This window comes from Brassica rapa, chromosome A10 (assembly GCF_000309985.2).
Source record: "Brassica rapa cultivar Chiifu-401-42 chromosome A10, CAAS_Brap_v3.01, whole genome shotgun sequence".
Classification (NCBI taxonomy): Eukaryota; Viridiplantae; Streptophyta; class Magnoliopsida; order Brassicales; family Brassicaceae; genus Brassica; species Brassica rapa.
Genome location: NC_024804.2, coordinates 4,202,198 through 4,227,762, shown reverse-complemented (window position 1 = coordinate 4,227,762; position 25,565 = coordinate 4,202,198). Strand labels below are relative to the sequence as shown.

At 34.3% G+C, this 25,565-nt stretch overlaps 1 protein-coding gene across 1 annotated transcript; it reads right to left on the bottom strand.

Moving 5' to 3' along the window:
* Positions 1–1,433: 1,433 nt before the first annotated feature.
* Positions 1,434–17,355, bottom strand: LOC103854373. The gene is made up of 7 exons (XM_009131309.2): positions 17,037–17,355; positions 16,481–16,674; positions 15,294–15,327; positions 13,761–13,896; positions 13,196–13,667; positions 1,727–12,928; positions 1,434–1,668 (listed from the first exon to the last, which is right to left on the bottom strand). Exons 1-6 carry the CDS (start codon positions 17,353–17,355, stop codon positions 12,644–12,646), a joined length of 1,440 nt encoding a protein of 479 aa, XP_009129557.1. The 3' UTR covers positions 1,434–1,668; positions 1,727–12,643.
* Positions 17,356–25,565: the final 8,210 nt, after the last annotated feature.

Here is a 25,565-nt window from a genome sequence, read left to right as displayed (position 1 = left end):
TCGGTTAGCCAGGCAGAGAAGGTTTACCAGTCATAGACCCCGGCCGACCGGACAGAACTTTGTGGTATGTTACTTTAATTTTTTTTTAATTATTTTAAAATTCTTTTATAACATTAATAAATAATTTATAATTTAAATTTGTCTTTTTTCAGGTTTGGGGTTGACGGATGTCTTGCATCGGACGTAACTGACAAGATGAAAGGTTACTTCTCCATGCCATATCCGAACTAGAAAAAGACGCCGATCTACGTCAGAAAGACGTGGTTCAAAATTTATGCTGTAAGTTACTATTCATTAATTGTATATAGTTTAATTTTTTCATGATTTATATGTATATTTTTTAAAATAAATATTAATTTAATTTTTTCTACAGCAAAAATATCATTGGTCCATGGGGGTCAATGAGAGGGTGAGGAAAGCATTTTACTCGAAGGCGAAAGTTCGCTTGTTTGACACGGTCTCCAACTGGAAGGATGACTGGATCGTGAAGGGGTATGAGCGTGGCAAACCCGCTGAGCTCACCATGGATGTGTGGGATGGCCTCATCCGTTATTGGCGGGATCCTGAGTCCATCAGAGTCGCCCAGTCTTGCTCTGCCTCCCGTAACACGGTAGATGAGCACGGCCACGGGCCGATGCTTCACTCTACGGGCCTAAAACCCCATACCGGTGTCCGTTTAGAAATGGTAATTAAATATTTTATTTAATTAATTTTTTAATATAAATATATATATATATATATATATATATATATATATATATATATTCTAACTTTCTTAAATGTTTTTAGGCCAAAGAGACAGGAGTTCTCCCGTCTCTTATGCAACTTTACGAGAGGACACACATGAATAAAGCGGGCCAATTTCTAGATGGCAAGTCCGAGCAAAACTTCAACGACTTGGTTGCTCAGTTTGACGACCGCCAGACCCAGCTGACCCAGCAGTCCACCGACGGATTACCCGTCACCTTATCCACACAAGAAGTGGATAAGATTTACGAGGAGGTTAATTTTTTTTTATTATTCATTTAATTTAACTTTAAATTTTTACTAACAATATTTATTTTTTGTTTTTAAGGTTGTCCCTAAGAAAAAGGGACGTACGTTGGGGATTGGTTCTGTCAACGATGTTCCGAGAGCGACATCGTCTTATGCTCAGACACGGGAAGATGAAGTCACTCAGCTGCGTAGAGAGTCCGCTCAGCTGCGTAATGAGATGGACTCGACGCGATCTGCGTTCACAGCTCGTGTGGGTGGACTCGAGGGCTTCTTCGACGTTGTAGCGGCCACAAATCCGGAATGGTAGTCCTTGTTGAGGAACATGCGGCGACAAAATCCCATTCCAGGTGAGTCATTATCCGAAACACATCCCGAGGCAGATGTAGAGAGGAGTGATGAATTCTACCGGGCGATGAACGACTCTTAGTTTTTTTTTCGGTTGTTGTATTATAAATTCAAAACTTATTTATATATAAAATATTTTGGTATTTATTTATTATTATTTTTTAAATTAATTTTATTAATAAATTAAATAATTTATTTTTTTAATTATATTTTTAATTCTGTAAAATAAAAAACGAAGTAAATTCGAAGCTAATTTACGACTTACTTACGTGGAGAGTTTACGAGGAAATGACGAGGAAAGATAAACGAGTATTTTACGAGGAAATACTTTTAAGGTATTTACGTGTACTGTAAGAGAAAATTCTTTCAAGGTATTTACGTGTACTTTACGAGAAAATATTTTCGAGATGTTTACGTGTAGTTTACGAGGAACAATTTTCGAGGTATTTACGAGGAAATACAGCGACCTCTTTACGTCGAATATTTACGTGGTCTTTACGATGAAATGTTGTACTTCGTTTTTACGGCGAGATATTTTCCTCGCTAATTTACGACGAATTAGCGAAAAAATATTCTTTACGACGAACAAGTAATGACGAAACGCGTTTCCTCGCTAATTCCTCGTAAAGCCTATTTTACGAGGAACTCATGAGGAATACCGCCGTCGTTAAACCCTGAAAGCTGAACGTATACCAAACACTAAATTCAAAACCAAAATTATTAACTCAAACAATATAAGTTTTTATGTCAGGTAGTTTCTCACTATATATTCTCACTTTTTATTGGCTTTACTGTGTTGTACAAGATATACCAAAAACTTAAATCTTAATTCAAAACTTAAACCAAACACTAAAATTAAACATAAAACTAGGTGTTTTACCTGCACTTGCGGGCTTAATAATTTTATAAATATTTGTAAATATATATGTGATCAATTAAAAATCATTAGAATACATTATTTCATACTTTTAAAATATTTAATAATCAAATAAATATTAAAATTTTATATACGATAAAAAAATTATTTTAATAAAATATATTTTACTACGTAAAATAACCTTGAAAATATTCATATATACATATTTATATTTATTCTAAAATATTATGATGTAAAATAATTTTGGATACATAATATAGAATATTTTTAAATAATGATGATTATCAAATTAATTAAATTTGTTTAAAATTTATGGGCAATTATATATTAAAATTATAATCTAATTATTTATTAAAATAAGAAAGACTTTAAACGCTTTAGATTTTAACGAAAAAAATCACTTCACAGATAATTGTATAAATATTTTTAAATTTTTTGTCAACTTTTTTAGAAATTATCACAATAAGTGATTCTTATTTTTTTAATTCTTTGTCAACTTAGTTAATGACGTGGTTCGTCGGAGGTCGAGGAGAGAAGCTGAAATGACTGCTGCGGAGGAAAGCGAGCCCAATCGCATTACAGAGACAATCCGACGCGACGAGTGGTGCCTGGATGAGATCACGACAATTTCATTTTTTGACCTGCGACGAGGAATGGAGCTTGTTGTGGCCACGGATTCCGGTGAGAGCTTGACGGAGAAGACAATAACATGTGGGATCTGTTTTCTTCATTACTGTTGAAACCAGCTTCAATTGTGATGGTGACGGAGAAGGCGATGACGGTGACACACGGAGAAAACATATTCAACTGTCTTCGTTTCGGTTGAGCTCATCCATGCCAACTGATCAATTTAGGTAAACCAAATTACATCAATTTCTCACACTTTGCCAATTTCTTCAAAATGAAAATGTAAGCTTTTTGAGATCTTATGCCTTTTCAAAAGCTCTCTAACGATCATGCTCGTGTCTGTAGCTACATCCTTTAAGAATTTCTATGTAATGCAAAGCTAACTTCTAATCTTGTTACATTCCTTGAACTAACGTATCATCGTGTCAAGATTCCCGACGAAAGCTAATGCTCTTCCAATTTTTTTTTTGAGAAATTGGACTGTATAACTAAAAAAAAATACTAATTAGCTACATAACCAATTTCTAGTACACCTATACACGGTTTCACTTTTGTATAATAGTTCTATTTTATCTTTCAACACAACGGGTAAAATGTGAAAGAAATAAAAAAATAAAACTTCCTACTAATTACTTGTCAAAAGTTATTCGTGGCTCTTTGATATTCATTCACTCTCTGAAATATTTTTTTTAATTTGGAGAAGGTTAATCTGTGTCTTCTCAGATTTGTTGGATTGTTGATGAAATTTTGTCTATGTGGGATTTCTAGGAATATTTTGTGATCAAAAATTTTCTCCCAAAATTTCAACCTTTTCTGCTTATGAAACCGCAAGCTCGCTGCAGTTACAGCCGATGCAGCAAGGAGCACCACCCGGGCTATGCATCCATCTTCTCAATCTGAGATATTTTATTGAGTGAAGACGAAACGTGAAAACATGTAAGTTTTGATTTCGCGTTCGAAGACGAGGAGGGAGATGAACAAGGATTGTATTTCTATACTATTTTATGAAATGAAACAGATTGTCTTTCCTTCAAATTTGACTATTCTCTTATTTGCCATGTTTATTAATATATAATGTACTATTTACAATGTTATATTTCATTTGATGCATGCTTGGAAAAAAAGTTCAATCTTGTTAGTTGTTGTTTCATGTTCTATTGATATGAGTTTTGTATCGGTGTATGTATGTGTTTTACATTGATGTGAATATGATTTTGTAAAGAGAAATAGTATATTAAATGTAAATGAAATAGAATTTATTATCACATCAAATAAAACAGAATACAATGTGATGATGAATGAAATGATATTCATACGATGTTGTCTTCTCCATCTCTTTTCTCTAATGCTGTTAATCTTCACATAATACTCTACAGTCAATCTCAATTTGGGGTCAGCAATTAACTTCTTCTATGCAATCATAAACATTTCATAACTTCACCAATATGTATTATTCTATCTATTTTGTTCCATTTTATTTGGATTTAAGATTTATATATACATTTGAGGTTTATAATTGAGTTTAGGGTTTAGTGATTAAGATTTAGAGTTTACTATTCAGAAGGTGGAGATTGAGGTTGGATTAGCATTAACTTCTTTCATGCAAGCATAGTCATTTCATAATTTCACCAATATTTACTATGATATTTATTTTGTTCCATTCTGTTTAGGTTTAATTTTTATATTTTAGTAATGCTTTATATGTGTACTTTCCACATTTTGATAATTGAGTTAGGGTTTATATTTCTTTTAGGGTTTAGTGATTAATTTTTTGGGTTTAGCTTATGTACTGTTTGGGTTGACGTTTATGATAAGCATTACCTCATTCCATGTAATCATAGAATTTCAAAATTTGAACAATATATGCTATACTAGTTCGTTTGTTACTATTCTATTTTGATAATGCTTCATATATACTATTTTGCATATTTTGATATTTGGGTTATGGTTTATATTTCCCTTTAGGGTTTAGTGATTATTGTTTTGGATATAGTTTATAGAAATTTTGGTTAAACGCTGGGATAAGCATTACTTACTTCCATGCAATCTTAAACATTTCAAAATTTGAACAATATGTAATATGCTATTTCGTTGTTACTATTCCATTGCTATGGTTGTCATATACTATTTTAGTTATATGGAGTTTGAATTTTGTAACTTTCGATTCTTCACGTATGTTCACATATGTTACGTACTTTGAATACACTTTTTACTTTAAAGCATATACTATTTCGTTTTTCATTTTTACTGCATAGCGTTAAAATTTAGGTGATAAATAATTTGGGACATGCGCTTTGTTTTCATATGTGATTGTAAATACACCACAAAAAACACGACGTCATCTACTCACTCACTTGCAACAGGAAACTTGGTAAACGCAAGGACAAAACCAGACAATTTGAAGTCTAAATGTCTGACATTGCATTATGTCAAAATCATTGTTATTCACCTAATTTATGTTCAAAATATGGCTATTCTGCAAATAAGCTCTTTTTCTTATATGTTCTTTGCATTTAGCAATTTCTGAATTTATTTTATTGTTGTTTTTGGAATAAATATATATGAATGTATACAAGTTTGTGGAGAAAATTGGAGAAAAGAGAGAAACAATAATGGAGAAGAAGAGATTCTATTGGTCATTGGCTCAGACATAGGACAATATCTCTCACGTGTGAAAACAACTCAAAGTAGACTATGGTAATTCTGTTAATATGTTTTTTGGGAAGGGTGTTTAGAGAATTTTACAATATTTTTGCATATGGTCAAAAAAGTAGGTGATCTTTTTCGCAAATTAAAATTCACCCTGATCAAACTCCAAATTAATAACTTACATACGATCTAATTTCCCATTTTTTCTAAATTTAAACTTTACATTTGAGGTTTCTTGCTTTTTAAGTCTTACACTTCTGTTTCTTTAAATAATATTATCAACTATTTTATTTTATCACTTTAATCCTTTTAATTTCATATTTCACATAGTTTTATATGTACTACAATACTACTAAAATTTCGGTAAACTTGATTTAAAATTACAAAATTCTCCACACATTATCCATAATTTGGATTTAATCTAAATTTTATTATTATTAAATTAATTATATTATATTTTTTGTTCAGATTTAATAAATTCATAAAAAGTATTATTATAAACAATATTAAATTTTAAATTGCATATTTATTTATAAAATTTGTATGATTTTAACTAATCTAAATCGACATTAATGACTAAAATATAAATTATACCACTTTTAAGGTTTAATATAAGATTTTACTTTTGGAGATAAAGACTATCAAACATTCAATTTGAGGTTTTGCAAATTTTAGAATAATGTTGTTTTGGAGATGATATTATGAATACATCGACAATAGTGTTATGCCCATCACGCTAAATAACCAGCTCTAAACAATATAGATTATGTTAAAAAAAACTATATAGATCAAACTTATTTATAAAAATAGGCAAAATGACAAGAAAAAAAACAACAACAATAATCATTAATAACTGTTTATAATTAAGGACTAAAAATACAAACAAGAAATTATTCTAATAATAAACCTATAGTAGAAAAGAAACAAGAAACTAAGGACACATAATATGTTTTTATGAGATTGCTATTGCAAAATAAATGATATATAAACATTAAAAATAATATTAACTAAAGGCATATATACTTAACAACACAACATGGGTAATTCAAGAGCTAGATTTATTAGGTGCATAACAACTATAGAAGGTATATATATATATATATATAAATTACAATAGATGCATATATAAAACTAGTTATGAAAGAATTCCATTTAAAAACATTATATATATATAATATATAAGTTAAGAGAAAATGTATAAGAGGTCTGATTCTTTGAAATCACTGTATAAGGGAAATTGGACTGTATAACCCAAAAAAAAAAGCATAATTCACTAGATATCCAAATGACCTAGCTGACCGATACACTGTTTCTCTTTTATAAAAAAAAAATAGCCATATTACCCTCATGAATAACTGGGAAAACCTGCACACAGAAAGGAAAAAATAAATAAATAATTATTGTGGCAAAGTTACTCGTGTCCATACGTTAGTCATACCTTTTGATATTCACACATATCTGTAAAGGTTACTTTTTATTAGTAAATATTAGGGCAGTTAATCAATTTTGTTCAGATATGTACCTACTTCTGATTAACCCCATTGTGTTCACGGTGAAGGGACGATGAAGAATAGAGTTATATTTAGGGGCAGTTAATCAATTTTGTTCAGATATGTAGCTACTTCCAATTAACCTCATTGTGTTCACGGTGAAGGGACGATGAAGAATAGAGTTTCAACAAATGTGGCAAGATAAATGAGACCTGTGTTTCAAGAGAGACTCAACTCGTGCGGCGAGAGAAATGTCGGTGCCAATTTTAGCAAAGAAGACGGTATAAATTGTGACAGCGAGTTGAAGGCCCTATTTCTTATGTGATTCTGACAACGTGTAGTATCTGAGGAAACTTCACGGAGGTTAGTTGGTTTATTTCTCTTAGATTTTTTGTACATAGAATACACTCCATTTTTAAGAGAATAAAATTTGTTGTTTGTCAAACACACACATATATATACATAGTGTAGTAATATGGCATGCATAGAATAGTATGTTCTATTCACATGAAAATCTAAGGTTATTTCATTGTTTTCTTATGAACTATACGTGTGAGGTTGTATAACCATCTCATTATTTTCTTATTTTTCATGTCAATTTTTTAGGACTGAGGGGTGTACTTACATGAACCGGGAGATTACATTTGGGTTTGGGTTTCAGATTTTTCAGGTCAATAGTATATACTATTTCAGATTTTTCAGGTCAATGGTATATACTATTTCAGATTTTAATTTTATTTAAAATATTATAACTATATATTATAGTTTATATTTGGGTTTGGGTTTAGTCATTGGAATTTAGGGTTTAGTATTTAGGAGTTGGAGTAATGTTTAATATTTAGGAGTTGTGAATGAAGTCATAATCTTATACTATTTCCGCCATGTGGAATAAAGCATTCGGTGCATATGTATATGGTCAATAGTATATACTATTTCATATTTTAATTTTATTCAAAATATTATAACTATATATTATAGTTTACATTTGTGTTTGGGTTTAGTGACTAGAGTTTAGGGTTTAGTATATAGGAGTTGTGGTAATGTTTAATATTTAGGATTTGTGTATGGAGTTATAATCTCATACTACTTCGGCCTTGTGGAATAAAACATTTAGTGCATATGTATGTAGTTAATAAACATGTGACGTGGATAATTCCTTTTTTCCGTGTAGAATAGTTTCTAGGCACACTTAACCATATATTTATGGATTACGTGGATATATAGACCACATTTTTACCGGGTAATGGCGAAGAGAAAGGATATAACCGGATGAATTAGAGTGTAAATGCTAGTTTTTTTCATTATATTAAAACCATTGCTATTTACCTAATTTGTCTTCAAAATATGGCCAGTACACAAATAAGCCCTTGATTAAAAACACATCGTAAAATATATGTGCAACAGTTAGCAAAAAAAAAACATATATATATCTGCGACAAAACCATAAAATAATATATATTGAACGATATATATATATATATATATGGCAACTTTAGTTTTTACGTTCAGAGCTCAAAGCACGTCTTCTGACCTTTGTTCTCTGTTACTCAGAGACTCTTTTTTATTATTTTAGGCCTCTTATTAGAAGTTCGAACTAGTCTACATGTTAGTGAACTATGAAGTAATCACAAGCTTAAAAACTTAAACAATATACAGAATTTAAGGCTTTCAAATTTAAAAAGCATAAAACCTTTACGTGATAGAGTGATAAAACTCTATAGCGAGATAAAGTTTGCATGAGCACATCATGATAGTTAAAATCTCATACCTATGAAACTACTTAGGTAGAAATTAGCAAAACCAACTATGAAATAAAAGATAGTAGCTAGCGTTTGGATCCACGGCCATGCGGACCATGCTTTCTTCTACCTTGTGTTGTCTTCCATTCCAAGTCTTAGTATTTGATAGGAGGTTTTGTTTCTCTCCCACCTCTTGTCAAGATGAGAGAGACCATTGACTCTATCTCGGCTTCATCCATGTCACCTAGCACAGAGAAACAAGAAGGACTCTCGAATGCATTAGCGCTAAGTGTTGTGGTTACGAGGTCAACAACAGAAGTTTTTTGGACCTCCTTGTTGATACTGTTTGATGGAACAGTTTTCATAATGGGTGTTTTAGTGGCAGAAGGAGCAGATAGAACATCTGCTAATTAAGATGGTTGTAGAAGTGATCAAGCTTGGTGATGCAGCAGGTGCGACTTGGATTTCCGTAGAAACATTTGAGGAACCAAACAGTGGTTCATGATCAGTAACAAAATCCGAACCTGAGCTTGGAGAAACTTTAGACGTGGTGTTTCTTGGTCAGTGAGCTCTTTTTGTGGAAATGTTGAAGTAAAAAAAAAAATGGTAAACCATTCTCCGAAGAGAGAATGTGAAAGCCTTGATGGCCACGTACTGTGGAAATCTAGTGTGGTGCGGATTCGAAATCGGGTTCCTTGGGGATCCACGGAATGCCTTGACAGCCTCCTAAAATTCCAGAGAATACTACATTGCTGTCAAATTCAGTGGCTATTACTGCGGATGTACCTGTTGTGGATATTGACATCATTATTCATCAAAATGAGAATGCTGCTCCATCTACTGAAGTAAAGAGAGAGAAAATACTATATGTTATATATATATATATATATATATATAGGAGGGTTCCGTAGTTTTCTATGATATATAACAGTACTTATTGCAGTCTCCATGGTGTATGCACACTGAAATAAAAAATAATCAAACATTAGTCTCTCTCTTTTAAGTGATCAATTATGCAATATATCACGAAGCTCATTTTGAGCCATATATTTTGCTTTAATATTCCACAATATCATATAACTTACGGGTCAGTTCCACAGCCTTGTCTATCTTGAAAACATGGAGATCTTGTTTCAGAGAGGAAGACTTATCATTGACAGTGAAGTGCCGTGTAATTATCAGTCCTGTAAAATCGATTGCACCCTTAACTTGTTCTGACTCATTCTCTGTGACAGTAGGAAATTTAGACCCAAGTATGGTCTTCATCGTCTCAAGATATCGCCAAAGACCAGTAGATGTAAGACCCTTAAAAAAAATCTAAAAAACTCAGTAAAAATTGGTTGAAGAAAGTGGTTATATAGATATTGTATGTCAATCTAGAGATAAGCGGAAAATGTGTTAATACATTTCCAAAAAGTTGCATTTTCTAAAATCCATAATCTCCAACTTGTCAAGAACTTATTGGAAGATGACCTTACTCTATTCTGGAAAAGAGGGGGTCATCACCATTTTAAATTTCTATATTTGCAATCAACTTTATAATTATCAGAAAACCCACACCCAAATTAGACTGATAGGAACCCAAAGACAAACATTGCATCCTCTCTTCAGAGAACAAACGTTCTCCTTGAAAATCTCCTATCAGTACCCAGTCTCTTGCTTTGAAACAAAGAACTCCACTTCTGGAGCTGAGATATCAACCGTTGTTGCTGCCATAGTTGTGGTTTCTTTCTTCTTCCCTATACTTTTAAGACAAGTTTGAAATTGGATATGCTGAGGAGAAGTTGAATCAAAAGTTGCTTGATTTTATGCGTGCGAGTAACAATGAGGAGTTTAATAAGAACTAAGTCGCCTCTTTAACAGTTCTGGAGAAAATTGTGTTTTGCTTTGTTTAGGATTACAGATGCGGAAAAAAATTTGGGTGAAAGTTAGATTCGTGAGCTCATCTTGCTAAGGCTCTCTATTTCATCAGGATTAGTGACAAGATATATGATTTGAGTCTCTTATAGTTAAAAGAACTATTCACTTACCGAGAACATGATTACTCGTTATCTTTTATCTAACTAGGTAAAAGCTTTGGAACAACTGAAACTCACTGAAGCAAAACTGTTGTTGTGGGTAAGAAAATGGAAACTGTAACTTTATCTACTTAAATGGCTAAGTGCTCCAAATATAAAGTTTTGATTGATGTGAATTCTAAGCCAAATGTTACTTCCTGTACTTAAAATTGACAGGTAGTTGATGCGCCTGAAATCTTAATGGTTATTGGGAAAATATCGTTCCTTGACCTAGAACTAAAGCTTGAAAGAATGATACAATCAACTTTGACGGGTACGTTTCCAGGGAGAACTTGTGCTCCCAAATTTCACTAGATCAAAGAGACTTGAACAATCGCCAAATAATGATGTCGAATAGTTTGTTACACAAGGAAACTCAAGAACTAACAAGAGAATACAAAAACCTTGTAAAGATCAAATAGACGTTGCCCTAAGCTATTTTATCTTATGTTGATGTGTCATTTCTCTTATTCTCCAACGTGTTCTGATGTCTGTAAATTATTTTCTTATACTTACCTTAACCTAGTCAACACATTAACTACACACATATATATAAGCATGTGTGATGATGTTAAGCTGGAGTGGGCTTGGAGCAGTCTTCGGCCCAAATACATGAAGTGAACGGGCCTCAGACACTAGGGGATTTCGAACAAAGTCCTCACAAAGGTATATGGTGGTTTAGTTTAAAAATTATAAAATATAAAGTTAAAGGGTTATGTTTAGGGTTTGAATTTTGGGGAATATAGGGTATGGAATTTGAATTTTAAATTTAGGTTTATAAATTTTAAATTATTAAATATACATATTAAGATTAAATAATTTTAAGTATACATGTATGGTTTAATGGTTTATCATAAGAATTTTAAATTTTGTGTTTAGAATTTAGAATTTTAAAGTTATGTTTAGGGTGTAGGTATTTGTTATTAGTTATAGTTATAAAATTAGAGAAGTTTTAAGTGTAAGTTACAAAATTTAAGTGTTTATGATTTAGGGTATATAGTTTAGGTTCAGAGTTGAGTGTTTGAAGTATAATGTTTGAATTTAGTTTAAAATTTGAGATTAAGATTTTTAAAATATTAAATTTGAATTGAAGTTTAAGATTTTAGGTTAATAAAATGAAGATACCAGAATTATAAGGTTTGTATTTTGAATTTAGAGCTCAAAGTGTGTTTAGGGTTTAGGGATTCAAATAGTTACAAAATTTGTAACAAAATCGTTACTACTTTATATAGCCAAAAATGGCTATTTTATATAGTCACAAAAATACTGTGACTAAATCATGGCAAATAAATATTTTTGTGGATTAACTTTGAAATATCTCTTTATCAAATTGTGGCAATTTTTTTTTTCTTTTTGTGACCAAAATTGGTTTCCCCATATTATGGACACACAAAATGTGACTTGTCTGAGCTTAAATAATGAGAGGCGAGTCAATAATTAGTAAAGCTATTAAATCTCTATACATGTGTTTGGTGAGCATCTACGCATAAGCTTACAAAAGTAGACATAATCAATACGTCTCCTTTTTCGGAAATGAAATGATAGGGAACCAAGAGAGGCCCCAACAAAATAAATGGTAAGAGTTTGTTGAGAAAAAAAAATGGTAAGAGTTTGTTTGCTTTGTTTTTGTTTCTATGAAAAGAAATTAGAACCATTCGATTCTTACAGGGAAAACAACACTTTAAGTAACAACTCAAGAGTATTCCTTCTCTTATTAAGGAAGTAAGGGAAAATAAAAACAAGTAAATGAAATCATCCTTTATTTAGTTTGAAAACTTATTCGATACATCTGAAATTGGGTTTCTTCAACACACCTTGGACTTTCTTCTGCTTGACTTGAGTGGGACGAGTCATCATGTTATTTCAAGCAATGAGAGAAAGTTTATCCTGAGGGGTAGTAGTAGCAAGAGGTCGAGCCAAGCCTCCCAAGCGCGTGGAATTGACATAATCAAGTGGGAAATGATCAGATACACCAGGGATTATTATCCCAACAATTCTAACAGTTCGCATTGTCCAATTCTCTTTGTACTCATTGCCTTTCCAAAACCTTATTATGAAACTCCTTATAAACTCCCAGACACCACTCAGCAGCTTTGGTATTAGCCACAACATGCTAATGTAGTTGGCATTAGGAGCATCTTCTCTTACCTTCAGATTTACAATAATTGTAAGAATACATATACAAACATGGCTTTTTCGATATCATTCACTGGTTTCGCAGACAAAAGCTAGTGCTAGTACTATTTTGAAAAGGACAAAACAAAATTCTAATTATGATAGCTTATTATATCTCACGTTAATTTCATGTAAATGAGAAATCTCATAAAAGCCAAGTTGAGTTTTCTTCTTGACTACTTCAAATCTCCTATTTTTGTGCCATTTTAAATACTTTGGATAGAGGATACTTTAGTTTACCTTTCCTTGGTAGAGACTGTTGAAGTAATTGCAAGATCCATAGTGCTTGTATCCGAACAGAATCTTGTCATCAAAGGGGACTCTAGTCACCATGTCATTGTTATAAACAAACCTTTCATACTCTATCCCATGCTTTTTCATTACTTCTTTCATATACTCCCCAAACTCCTCGTCCCCTATACGTGGCTGTCCAAATGTATAGACTCCTTCTAGCTTATCAAGTAGCTCATCCTCACCGTGAATTGCAAGAATCGCAGGAAACAGAGCAGCTATTGCGCCCCCGAGACTATGACCCGTTAGAATAAACTTAAGGTTCTTGTCTCTGGCAAGCATGTCCCTAAGCTTCTGTCTAATCGTGTAGTAAGCATATTGTTGTATGAGACTTATATTTTCTTTGGGCCATCCATTTTGTTGGAGGCCTAGAGCTCTCGAGAACCCGACGTGAACTTTGCCAACGTTCTTCAATTCGTACCTATTTTAAAACTCGGAAAAAATGATATATGACTAAAGTATTTGTGTTAAAAAAAAAACTTAAGTATTTAATTATATATATATACACACATACCAAGAGATGTCAAGATCAGTACACCAATCATCAGAGCTGAAAAGTTCGGTTCCTCTGAAGCTGACGACGATGAGGTTCGGATTTGTGTCCGATGCTTTGAACACAAAGGCTTGTGTCAGATTTTTTTCTTGGAACGCTGACCACAAAAAAAAAACTTTTCAATCGTTTTTGCAAATGTTGATAGGTTCTTCAGATTAAAATTTTTAGATGTTGTAATATTATAATTTGAAGAAAAAAAAATAGGAAGCTGATAGGCTTTTCAAACAAGTAAAGTTGGTCAAAAAGAAAAACAAGTATTTAACATACAAATAAAAATATTCTGCGCACCAGAATAATAGATCTTGTTTGGCAGTAATATACTCCTCTTTTCATCATTCAAGTAACTAAAGATTTTTCTGATAATACAAAATAAACTATTTTTTTTAAATACACCGATCTAATCTCATGTAGCATTTGCATTTAAAAATTGGCTGCTAACCCCTGACAAAACACATGAATTTTGATCTTGGTCCCCATATTATTCTTCCAATATTTGATTCTAAATACAACTACATTTAACATATGATTCATAATGGCGAAAAATGTACCAACATATTGAAATCTAATTGGTAAATTAGCATAGATTAGATATGCACCTAACTTATATAGACCTAAACATAGTTATAAAATAATGTGTAAACTTAAGATTTACGTGCATTCTCTGCATCCGTATATTTACAAAATAACCAGGAATTCAATTATGAAATTAATTTTATTTTCATTGTCAGATATATTTTTAATTCTGTCGGAAAAATGTAATCGATTAGTTACGATATCGTCGGTCTTTCATGGCATCTTTCACTAATAAGTTATTAAAAAATACAAAAGTAAAAGAGAAGAGAAAATTATCTCTTAAAAAAACTTTACTCAAATTAGTTCCTTAAACTCCGATCTTTCATGGCATCCTTTTTTTATCTTTTCTTTAACAAAAAAAAAAAATTAGTTCAAAAAAACTTTACTCAGATATATATGCCTTCTATCATTTCGAGCTCCGACAGATTTGCGTAATAAAAATAGTAACAGTGAGTACAAATAGCATTACGTTTAGTATATTTATGTTATAGAATTAAAATAGCAAACTTTAATACTACATTTAAAATTTAGTTGGGATCTTTAAGTACACTTATATTATAATTCCGTCAGACGATACATTTAAAATCAGTAGGGTCCGTTGCTCATTTATTCAACACGATATGATATGGTACAGAGACCAATTTGGCATATATATCATCATGATCTTGTAGACTTATTTCTGTCGTATTATCAAAAAAAGAAGTAAATGAAAGCATTTTTACCATCGCAAGAATGGTGTTTGTCCCACGTACATCTATTTATATCCACACGGTTATGTTTTCTGTATTAATGGTACTTCAGAGGCTTTATTTATGCACTAAAAGGGTATAATTATTCCAAAATACACAGAGGACGCCCTAATCACTGAAGTGGGAAAGAAAAAACATTTCCTAGAAGAATAAAGCGTTGCATTTAGCTTACCGTTGTAACAGTCGTAGTAACCCACGAAGTCCATCTGCGTCACAGAATAAATGTAAAATGAGAGAAAGTGTGAAGTAAAAGTTAAAACATACTTCTTCCGTTCGTTAAAGTTATATATTCTAGATTTTTCACACATCTTATTAAAACATATTAAATTTATATAGTTTTTTGAGTTTATTTTTTTCCATAATTTTAAACCAATAAAAATTTAACTAGTACAATTAAATTTATTAAAGTTTGCAATTATTTAATAAAACATGCATTAAAAATATAAGATGGATCTTTTTGAAACAATTTTTTTATAGAATATGTAATTTTAAGGAACAAAAATAGTATATTAAAGATATATGTAGAGTGTGACTGTTTTGTATATTAGAGTAAAATAAGGTAAGTAGAAATTTATCTTAGCCCATTTCTTCTGATTTTATCCAGTCAAGTGGAAAATATTTCAGTCCATTTACTCTAACACAGTGAAAAAAGTAGAGATAAATGTTTCTTTAACTTTTGTTAGATGAAATATTAATCTGGATTTGACAAATCTCTTTCCTCGTATTTTCACGTTTTTATTTCCACTATTTTACTCTACTAATTATCAGTCACGATCTTGTAAAGTCCCCAAATCAATATTACTAGAAGATCCACTAGATTTTTATATCATCTATGTTATTAAAACATTCAAAACAAAAATATGAAGAATATGTATAAAATGATTGATTAACATTTTGATTACGAACACATTAAATCAGAATTTTAGTTATTGTTAGACGGGTTCCAAGGAAGAGTTAGATACTTTTAATTACTCTACAAAGTATTTAAAATCTTAGATCTTATTTTAATCTAATAAATATATAATTATATTTTTTGTACAACTGTAAAAGTAACTTCGAAAAGATTAAAAATAGTAATAGATTCAGTATAAAATATATACATGTTCCTTATAAAAAAAGCTACCAATAATAATGAATTAAACTTGCGTCAAATTATAACTACTCTTTAACTAAAAATAAATTATAAATAATTATGAATATTAAATATTTTATAATGTAATTCATAATTAAAAATAATTATTAGTAAGTAAAACGGGATGATAATAAGAAGTAATTGTATTGTTATATTTAGTTAATTAATAATTAAAACAAGAGAGGCATAAAACCCTAGAAAAAAGAGACAGAGAAAATAAAGTTAACCTTCCAAGTGTTTTTGACCACGGAAGTGATGATAGATTTGTTCTCATAAGCGATCTTAGAAGCCATCATTGATAACATCGACTTGTATTCGATCGTGCCAACTTCTATCTTCTGGTCAAGTTCTACTCTTCGATCTGTGCATCCCAGAAACGACGCATATGTCGCGGACGATTCGTCAGGCTTCACCAACTTTCCTGTAACAACAACAAAATATTAATTTTCTTAAAACCTATAACACTATTTTCTTCGAAATAAATATTAAGGCAATATATTGTTAAATATTTTTATATTATAATATATGTGCTACAAGGTCTTGCATGTAGTAATTAATCCTCGTTCTGTCACAAATCTTGTTGACGTGTGATAAGTGTCATATTGGTTAAGTCCAAAAACCCGAGGGTATTATTGATGTATACTTTTTTTTTGTGGGGGAGAAGGGGGATTAGTGTCAAATGTAAAATAAGGAAACAAGTGGGTAACAATTATTAGAGACTGTTAAAGTCTTTTCAAAATTTTAATTTCGGATAATTAAAGCATGCTTTGTTAGATTTCACACCTGTCAAAAGGTTAAGTATCAAGTTGAAGAAACCTCCATTTGCCGTAAGAAGATTGGGCCAATAGGTGATTATACGACCTATGAATGCCAAGGGTGTTCTTATGAATATTAATACTTTCTGAAGAAAAATGGCCAATGCAATCATCCATCGACTCGCGAAACTTCGCCGGGCGCTATTGAGCGTATCCGGTGGAGAATCAATGAATCTTGCGCTGATAAGATTTGGGGAAAACAAAAGAAGAATGAGATCATAAACACTTGCTTTGGTCGGATCCACCAGAAAATAACTATTGCAGAATTTCATATTGGCTTTGGACATTCTTGCAATATATGAAAAGAAGAGAAACTTTGCCCAAGCAAAAAGTGACTATGGCTGATTTATGAGTCATGCAACCTAAAGCCTAGCTACGTATTTATAGTGCTACTAATAATTGAGATACCATTTTTATTATTAAAATACTAATTGTCATTACAATCATACAGGCCTTTACGGTCATGAAAATCATTAGTTGTTTTTCACGTGTTATATTCTAGGTCTGGTAATTTATCCGGACACCAAATCCGAACCGAAACTAATCCATAAATACTAGATCTGAAATCAAACCGAAACTGAAAATTTACAAGTATTTAATTAAGTTTATAATTCTTTTAGTTGAAAGAACTAATTCGAATAGATTTATATACAAAAAAACGACCCGAATAAATTCGACCTGAGATTTATATTCGACCAAATATAAATATTTAAAACTATAATTCTGTGTGCTCCATTTTATATATTTTAGTTTATGATTTTTTTTGCAATATTATTATTATTTTATCAAATTTATAAGTAATATGGTGTAAAAAAAGGTGGGAAACAACTGGAAGAAAAGAAAGAAATAAAAAGGAAAATAGAGTAAATTATTTTACTCTATCTAAACTCAGAGTAAACTTGTGTGTGTTTTCCCTTTTTAAATAGTAACAAGAGTAAATAGGTGAAAATAGTATTCCACTTGATTGGTATTTTTTCAGTGGAATTTGGAGTAACAAAAAGTTGAGAGTAAACATTTACTCTATAGTGACCATACAATCACACACTGAGTGTATATGTATATGTGCAGTGCATATCATGATTTTTACTAAACGTTATGGATTTATTCAAACTATAAGTAGAAGGTAGTGCGGCCCATGCATTGCGAACGACCCCCCATGAGCATTGATCATTTTGATATTAATGTTTAACCAATCATTCGGTCAACAGACTTTGATCTTTTTGTTTTTGCTTGAAGAATTCTTTTTGTGTATTACATAAATTTCAGCTAAAATCCTCAAGATAATGATCATGCTTTGAATATTACTTGTTCATTTTTTTTTTTGAAAACAAATTTAAGAAATGATGGCACAAATTTTCCATAAGTGATATAAAAAAGAGACAATTAGCCTAATATACAAGAATGAGACCAATATTATGGAAGTACCCAAAATTTGAATTAATGGTAGATTACTATAGTTTTTTTTACTCTGAAGTTCATATAATACTTCTACTTTCTTATTCCTCATTCATCTCTTTCCTCGTTTCTCTTCTTCATTTCTCTTTCTTCTTTGTATATTCCTACGATTCTATCTTCTTCTATCTCATTTATGTACAATGTTTTTCTTTTTTATTCTTGCTAAGCAGTAGACTAATTCATCAAGTTCTCTTTCCAAATTCATACTAATCGGATTGATCTTCCACAAACGTTCCCGCCTTTGTGGTTCTTTTTCCAAATCGTTTAACCACCGTGAATTACGTTCACGTTTTTAGTACCAATCTTCTGTCAACTTATTCATCTTTCTCATCTGATTCTTTCCACCATGTTTCAACTTATGAATCTCCCATTATGCTTCCAGAATTAAAATCAAAAGATGAATTAGGAATTATGACTGCAATATCTCAGCAAATTGAGAATCTAAGATTTATTCCAAGTTCTAAGTTAAACAATATATAAATTAGTAGCTGATAACTTATTTATTAAAAGAATATACTTATCAAGTAATAAAATGAAGTAACCTCTGATCTTTTACTTGTACACTAGACAATGTGTTAGCGGATCCTAAATTTCATATCGCCATTTATGATATATGTTTGTTAGCTGTTACATAGTTTGTTAGATGATACATGTATGGTTCGTTGAATTTACGAAAACTAAAGATCTCCTGATTTGTAAATGACATAACTGTCACATATGAACTCTGTTTGATCTGATTCTTCTTCGAGGAGCTCCGTAATTGAGTTGAGAACATTCTTCAAGTGATTTCATGCGTAGAAGCCTCATAGTTTGGAAGATATGAGTTAAACAATGAAAATATATCTTTATTGCTTCTCATGATCAAGCCATGCATGTCTGTTTTGCTCGGTGCGCTACTCAAGGGTACATCACGCAGGCTACTGCAGTCTCTTCGTTGAAAATATGGAAGGAGCAGCTCTCGAGTTGTGTTGGGGTCAAAATCGGTCACGACGGAATCAATGTCTGAAAGTCCGTAAAAATCGGACTGAACGTTTTTACGAAAAGTAATCTTCGTAAAGAAATCTTTACGAAGAATCTCGCGGTAAAATTGTGTTCAAATCTCGATTGAATCAAATACCGGCTGTCTCAAGGCAACGGACACAGATGACCTCGAGTATGGCAATCGGACCACGGACAAGCCACGCACGATCGCTACGCAGCGACCAAGCATGCACACTGCTCGTTCGCTACATAACGTGCGCTCGGTCGCTACGTAGCGACCGAGTTCGAGCCAAGCTCGGTCGCTAAGTGTACGTAGCGACCGAGCTCGAGCCAAGATCGGTCGCTATGTAGCGACCGAGCGTCCGTCCCGCTCGGTCGCTACGTAGCGACCGAGTTCGAGCCAAGCTCGGTCGCTACGTAGCGACCGAGCTCTTCCGAAACGTCAATTTGGCACCAGTCCATGCATTCTCGTCTATCCTTCGATGCTATCTCCCGAAGACCGTAGCGAACTCAGTTCATGTTTTCCGCCATTCTAAATCATCGATAAAACTTTGCGGTAAAAACCGCGGAAAGTTTGTTCTTTATCGAAAGAAGTTTGTTCATGTCGGAAGACGGCCCAAAGAGACCTAAAACGCGACTCGAGGCCCATCCTACGATTTCTTAGCCAAAAGCCCGTAAACCGTAGAACGGTTTACGCTTGGCGCGCAAGGAAGGATAAATGTCAAGTTTCCGCGGATAAATACGAAATTTTGAAGATAATTACGAAGATCGGGAAAAATGGAATATCTCTATTTTTAGGCTATGACGGCTTAAGGGCAGAAGGGGAAAAGCGTAAACTGACCTAGGAGCGAGTATATAAGGAGTCCTAGGCGAGAGGCATGGAGAGGACTTTTTAGACTCGGAATTCTTTGCACTTAGAAACTTTAGGCTTTATTCTCGACAAGTTCGGTTTCTATGTCTGGCACTCAATTACTAGACGAACTCGTCCAGGCAGTTCGATCTTTTGTCCAGCTCTATCAATTGAACTACGTTCGGTTTGATCCTCGAAAGGGGTACGTAGGCAGCCTTTAACAAGGTTCAGTCCGAAATCAATCAAAAACCTTTTCTGTATCTTTTTCGTCTTTTGTTATCGAGCTGCGACTCAACTAGGTTTGAGCTATTAGGCCGCTAGAACTAAGTAACTCGCTGACAGCCTTTGCAGCCAAAGCTTTTATAATCTTTTGTAATGATCGCAACGCTCTTACGCGGACTCGAAATAAGATCTACTGTTTTCGCTAAACTCGTTTGCTATCTTTTCATGATTTCCGCATATATTTGGTCACTTGTCGTTGGCTCTCGCAGAGATCCGGGACCTCTGGGAAATTAGGGTTTTCCTAGTTTCCTTATTTAAACGGAAATCGACAGTGCGAATTTCGGTTCCACAGTTTGGCGCTAGAAGGAGGGGGGGGGGGGTTATGGATTACTCTTACTCATGGCTACAAAACGCTTGATCGAAACGATGTCTGGATATATGAAAGACAAACTCGCAGCACTGACTGCTCCTATGGCCAACGCTTACGCAAACGCCGTAGTTTTCAAAAAAATCAAAAACTTAGTCGCGACCTTCCGCCACAGGACGAGCACTAAAACAAGCTCGCGATTTCTCCCTGTAAACACGAAGGGAAACGATAAATCTTACCAAAACCCGTAAGTTTGGCTCATTACCAAACAAAAGAAGTCTCAATGTGTAAGAGTTTTACCGCAAAGTCTTGTTTTCTCGCATAGGATTCAGATTAATAGTATAAAACGGTAACGGTTAACTTAACACCTTAGCCGCTTCAACTATATGATTACGTTGAACCTTTTTACAAAATTTGACGTCATATCTAAGGAGAAGATAACAGTCAAGTTCGGAAAATAAATGTTAACTTTCAAAGGATCAACACCAATATCGGAAATGGCGAACATACACGAGAAGAGGAAAGGAAAATGAGCAAGCAAAACTGAGAAGCGATAAAACTGCATCTTCGAGAGAACTAAGGTATTTCCGACTTGAAATTTTTGAAATCAGACTTGGAATTTTCGTAGGAAATTACTTTGAGGCTGCCATAGAACTTTAGGGAACGTAAAACCTAGGCCAATAGTGTAGCGAACTAAGTCTTAAGCGATTTTTCCTGTCTCGATATATTGTTCCATAATTGTTCATCCAGATCTTGCAAACCGATCTAAACTCTCCGAAAATCGAGAAACGATCGCCACGCATATCAAGCTCGCTTCCTAAAGACAGAAAAACTAGAAAAATGAACGTCGTCTTAAAACCGATTCGTTTCTGGCAATTTTCTCGGAACCAACATATTCCAAGTCGTCAACGTGGAAACAACCAAATCACAGTCCAAGCGACGTCTATAAATCGTCCCGAATTATCAATCATTCTAAACCTCAGAAGAAGAAACGTACATAACCCTTCAAAGTATCGGTTCAACCGTTTTCTTTCGTAAAAAAATGGGGAGTAGGTACGTATACTATACTCGTATACTCCCAAACTTCAAAAACTTCTGCAAATCGTCAAGAATAGGCAAACGACAAACTAATATTCCTCTAAACGCTAGCAACATATCCAGACGATCATGAACATAAATCTCAAAGACTATACATCATCTCTTGTCGCAATCATGCGTACAGAAAACCTGTACCATTATCAAACTGAAACTCGACGATTAGCCAAATTATTGAAGCCCTTTCCGGCTTTAGAGAGCCAGTTTCGTTTAAAGATTTCTACGAGAAAATCACCAAAGCAATTCGTTCAGTTTCCGTTGAACCAAGCAAGTCACGGAAAAGCATCGAAAACATTTGCGACGAAGAAAAACTCGAGAATAGATGTAACATCGTGCACATTAAAAGGAGCACTTTCCTCCCGATGGTTAGCTAGATCCAACTCTGGTTGACCAATTCGTTCAAAATACGAATGTGTCATGAGAATCCTCTCAAAAAGCCTATGAAAAGCGTTCTGCGACTAGATCGTATTGAAATAAACTTCGGTAACACTCCATGAGTAACTCCAAGCAACTTTCGCCTAAGATCAAAATCACAGTAGAAACATTTCTCGTAAAACCCGCAGAAACAACGCTACTTTTACATATGTATACATATCATTGATTTACAACCTTCGTAAAACCGGTTATATGATATGCCCACAGTCGGAAATCATATGATAAATTCTTCGTAACGAAACTAAGTCCTAACAACCAAACGGTTAACGGAAAATCTAAACTTTTCGAAAATTGACCAAGTTCAATACACTCCACAATTTACTTTAAGCCCACAACGTTTTAACCATAATACGCGGCATGTAAGGAAAAATTCGTAACAAAGCTCTTAGAGCTATACGAAACATCCTAAAAAATGCACGAAATAGATCTCGGAAGGCCAACACTTCACAAAGCACTATGAAGGAAAACGCTTGTTCCCATGGACAAATTTACACGACACCTCAGTCCTAATTTCTCGATCGCAAATCAAATTATTAGCATCCAAACAGGAACGACAATTTTGGCTGCGAACATGCGTAGTCAAACCAGAATGTTTCTCAAACGCAGGGCTAAGACTAAACCCTTGCAACATCGCGAAACATCTTCGAAGCCCGCGAACATTTCAATCACGAAACGCGGCATACGAAAGAATAACAAATCTTCAGCATCACGAGACGTCGCAGACGCCTGAAGATTCATTCTTCGACGAAATTTCCTTCCTCGATAAAAACACCTTCATGGAAGACCAGACAGTCATACGCACTAACATCTTCTCAAAAAATATTCTTTGCGAAACTCAAAATGGTAATTTTTACCATTAAGTTTGTTGCTGATCACAACAAACTCTTAACGTCCTAAACAAACTTAGCCATCTCGTAGAGATGACTCTCGTACATCCGACACAAGGATAATAACGCTATAAAAGAAACCCAAAATTTTTGGTCAGCACTTCCAGTAGGCTTAAAAATTATCCTTGGAGAGATGCTCGGTTCCAACCATACAAATCATATAAGCCGAAAACCTATCGCGGACTTTAAATCGGTATGGAATCAGGACGAAACTGAAACGGGATACGTAAGTCGAATTAGTCATCGCACCCTCTAAAACTAGGAGTAAACCTAGGTCTTGCCCTAAATCCAGCACACTGGTCTTTAACATCTCTAGGCATAGTATCAAACACCCTGATACGAGATCCCAAAATTTGTCTCTTTGCCAATATTCGAGAATCTTCGGAAATCCCGCAAGTTTACACACTGCGGAAAACTCTCGAAACAGATTACGGATATAGCAGTTCACACAGAGTTAGATTACGAGATGAAAACTCGTAGTCTTCCTTCTACACCCATACAAAATGCCATCGGCAGCAACACGCCTTATAACCGCTACATAAAAACTAGACCATAAAGGTCTCACTGGAAAACTGGTCATAAGAATCTTAACTCCAAGACGAACTACGAAAGGCTTGATCCCTTCAACAAGGGTACGTAGGCAGTCGTCATAAGGCGCAGCCCCAATCTTATCGCATTCTACTTTTAGAAGACCATTTACCACGGACCTTCTCAACCATTAATTCCGACTAACTCATCTAACTTGCCTAACTTGCCAAGCCACTCGCTAGAACCTCACGCTAGAAGCTCATGGTTCTAACGAGCTGGAGGGCTAACTGTTGGGGTCAAAATCGGTCACGACCGAATCAATGTCTGAAAGTCCGTAAAAATCGGACTGAACGTTTTTACGAAAAGTAATCTTCGTAAAGAAATCTTTACGAAGAATCTCGCAGTAAAATCGTGTTCAAATCTCGATTGAATCAAATACCGGCTGTCTCAAGGCAACGGACACGGACGAGCTCGAGTATGGCAATCGGACCACGGACAAGCCAAGCACGATCGCTACGCAGCGACCAAGCATGCACACTGTTCAGTCGCTACGTAGCGACCGAGCGTCCGTCCCGCTCGGTCGCTACGTAGCGACCGAGCTCGAGCCAAGATCGGTCGCTCCGTAGCGACCGAGTGTCCGTCCCGCTCGGTCGCTACATAGCGACCGAATTCGAGCCAAGCTCGGTCGCTACGTAGCGACCGAGCGTCCGTCCCGCTCGGTTGCTACGTAGCGACCAAGCTCGAGCCAAGCTCTGTCGGTACGTAGCGACCGAGCGTCCGTCCCGCTCGGTCGCTACGTAGGGACCGAGTTCGAGCCAAGCTCGGTCGCTACGTAGCGACCGAGTTCGAGCCAAGCTCGGTTGCTACGTAGCGACCGAGCTCTTCCGAAACGTCAATTTGACACCAGTCCATGCATTCTCGTCTATCCTTCGATGCTATCTCCCGAAGACCGTAGCAAACTCAGTTCATGTTTTCCGCCATTCTAAATCATCAATCAAACTTTGCGGTAAAATCCGCGGAAAGTTTGTTCTTTATCGAAAGAAGTCGTAGTAAACGCTTCAAGTCGGAAGACGGCCCAAAGGGACCTAAAATGCGACTCGAGGCCCATCCTACGATTTCTTAGCAAAAAGCCCGTAAATCGTAGGACGGTTTACGCTTGGCGCGCAAGAAAGGATAAATGTCAAGTTTCCGCGGATAAATACGAAATTTTGAAGATAATTACGAAGATCGGAAAAAATGGAATATCTCTATTTTTAGGCTATGACGGCTTAAGGGCAGAAGTGGAAAAGCGTAAACCGACCTAGGAGCGAGTATATAAGGAGTCCTAGGCGAGAGGCATGGAGAGGACTTTTTAGACTCGAAATTCTTTACACTTAGAAACTTTAGGCTTTATTCTCGACAAGTTCGGTTTCTATGTCTGGCACTCAATTACTAGACGAACTCGCCCAGGCAGTTCGATCTGTTGTCCAGCTCTATCAATTGAACTACGTTCGGCTTGATCCTCGAAAGGGGTACGTAGGCAGCCTTTAACAAGGTTCAGTCCGAAATCAATCAAAAACCTTTTCTGTATCTTTTTCATCTTTTGTTATCGAGCTGCGACTCAACTAGGTTTGAGCTATTAGGCCGCTAGAACTAAGTAACTCGCTGACAGCCTTTGCGTCCAAAGCTTTTATAATC

Excerpts from the sequence above, each read along its gene's own strand:
- LOC103854373 (XM_009131309.2), bottom strand. The coding sequence starts at position 17,355 with ATGTCCAAAGCCAATATGAAATTCTGCAATAGTTATTTTCTGGTGGAT. Across the intron at positions 13,897-15,293 it reads TTACTACGACTGTTACAACG|CGTTCCAAGAAAAAAATCTG; the intron begins GTAAGCTAAATG and ends TTTTGTGGTCAG. Across the intron at positions 13,668-13,760 it reads ACTGATCTTGACATCTCTTG|GTACGAATTGAAGAACGTTG; the intron begins GTATGTGTGTAT and ends GTTTTAAAATAG.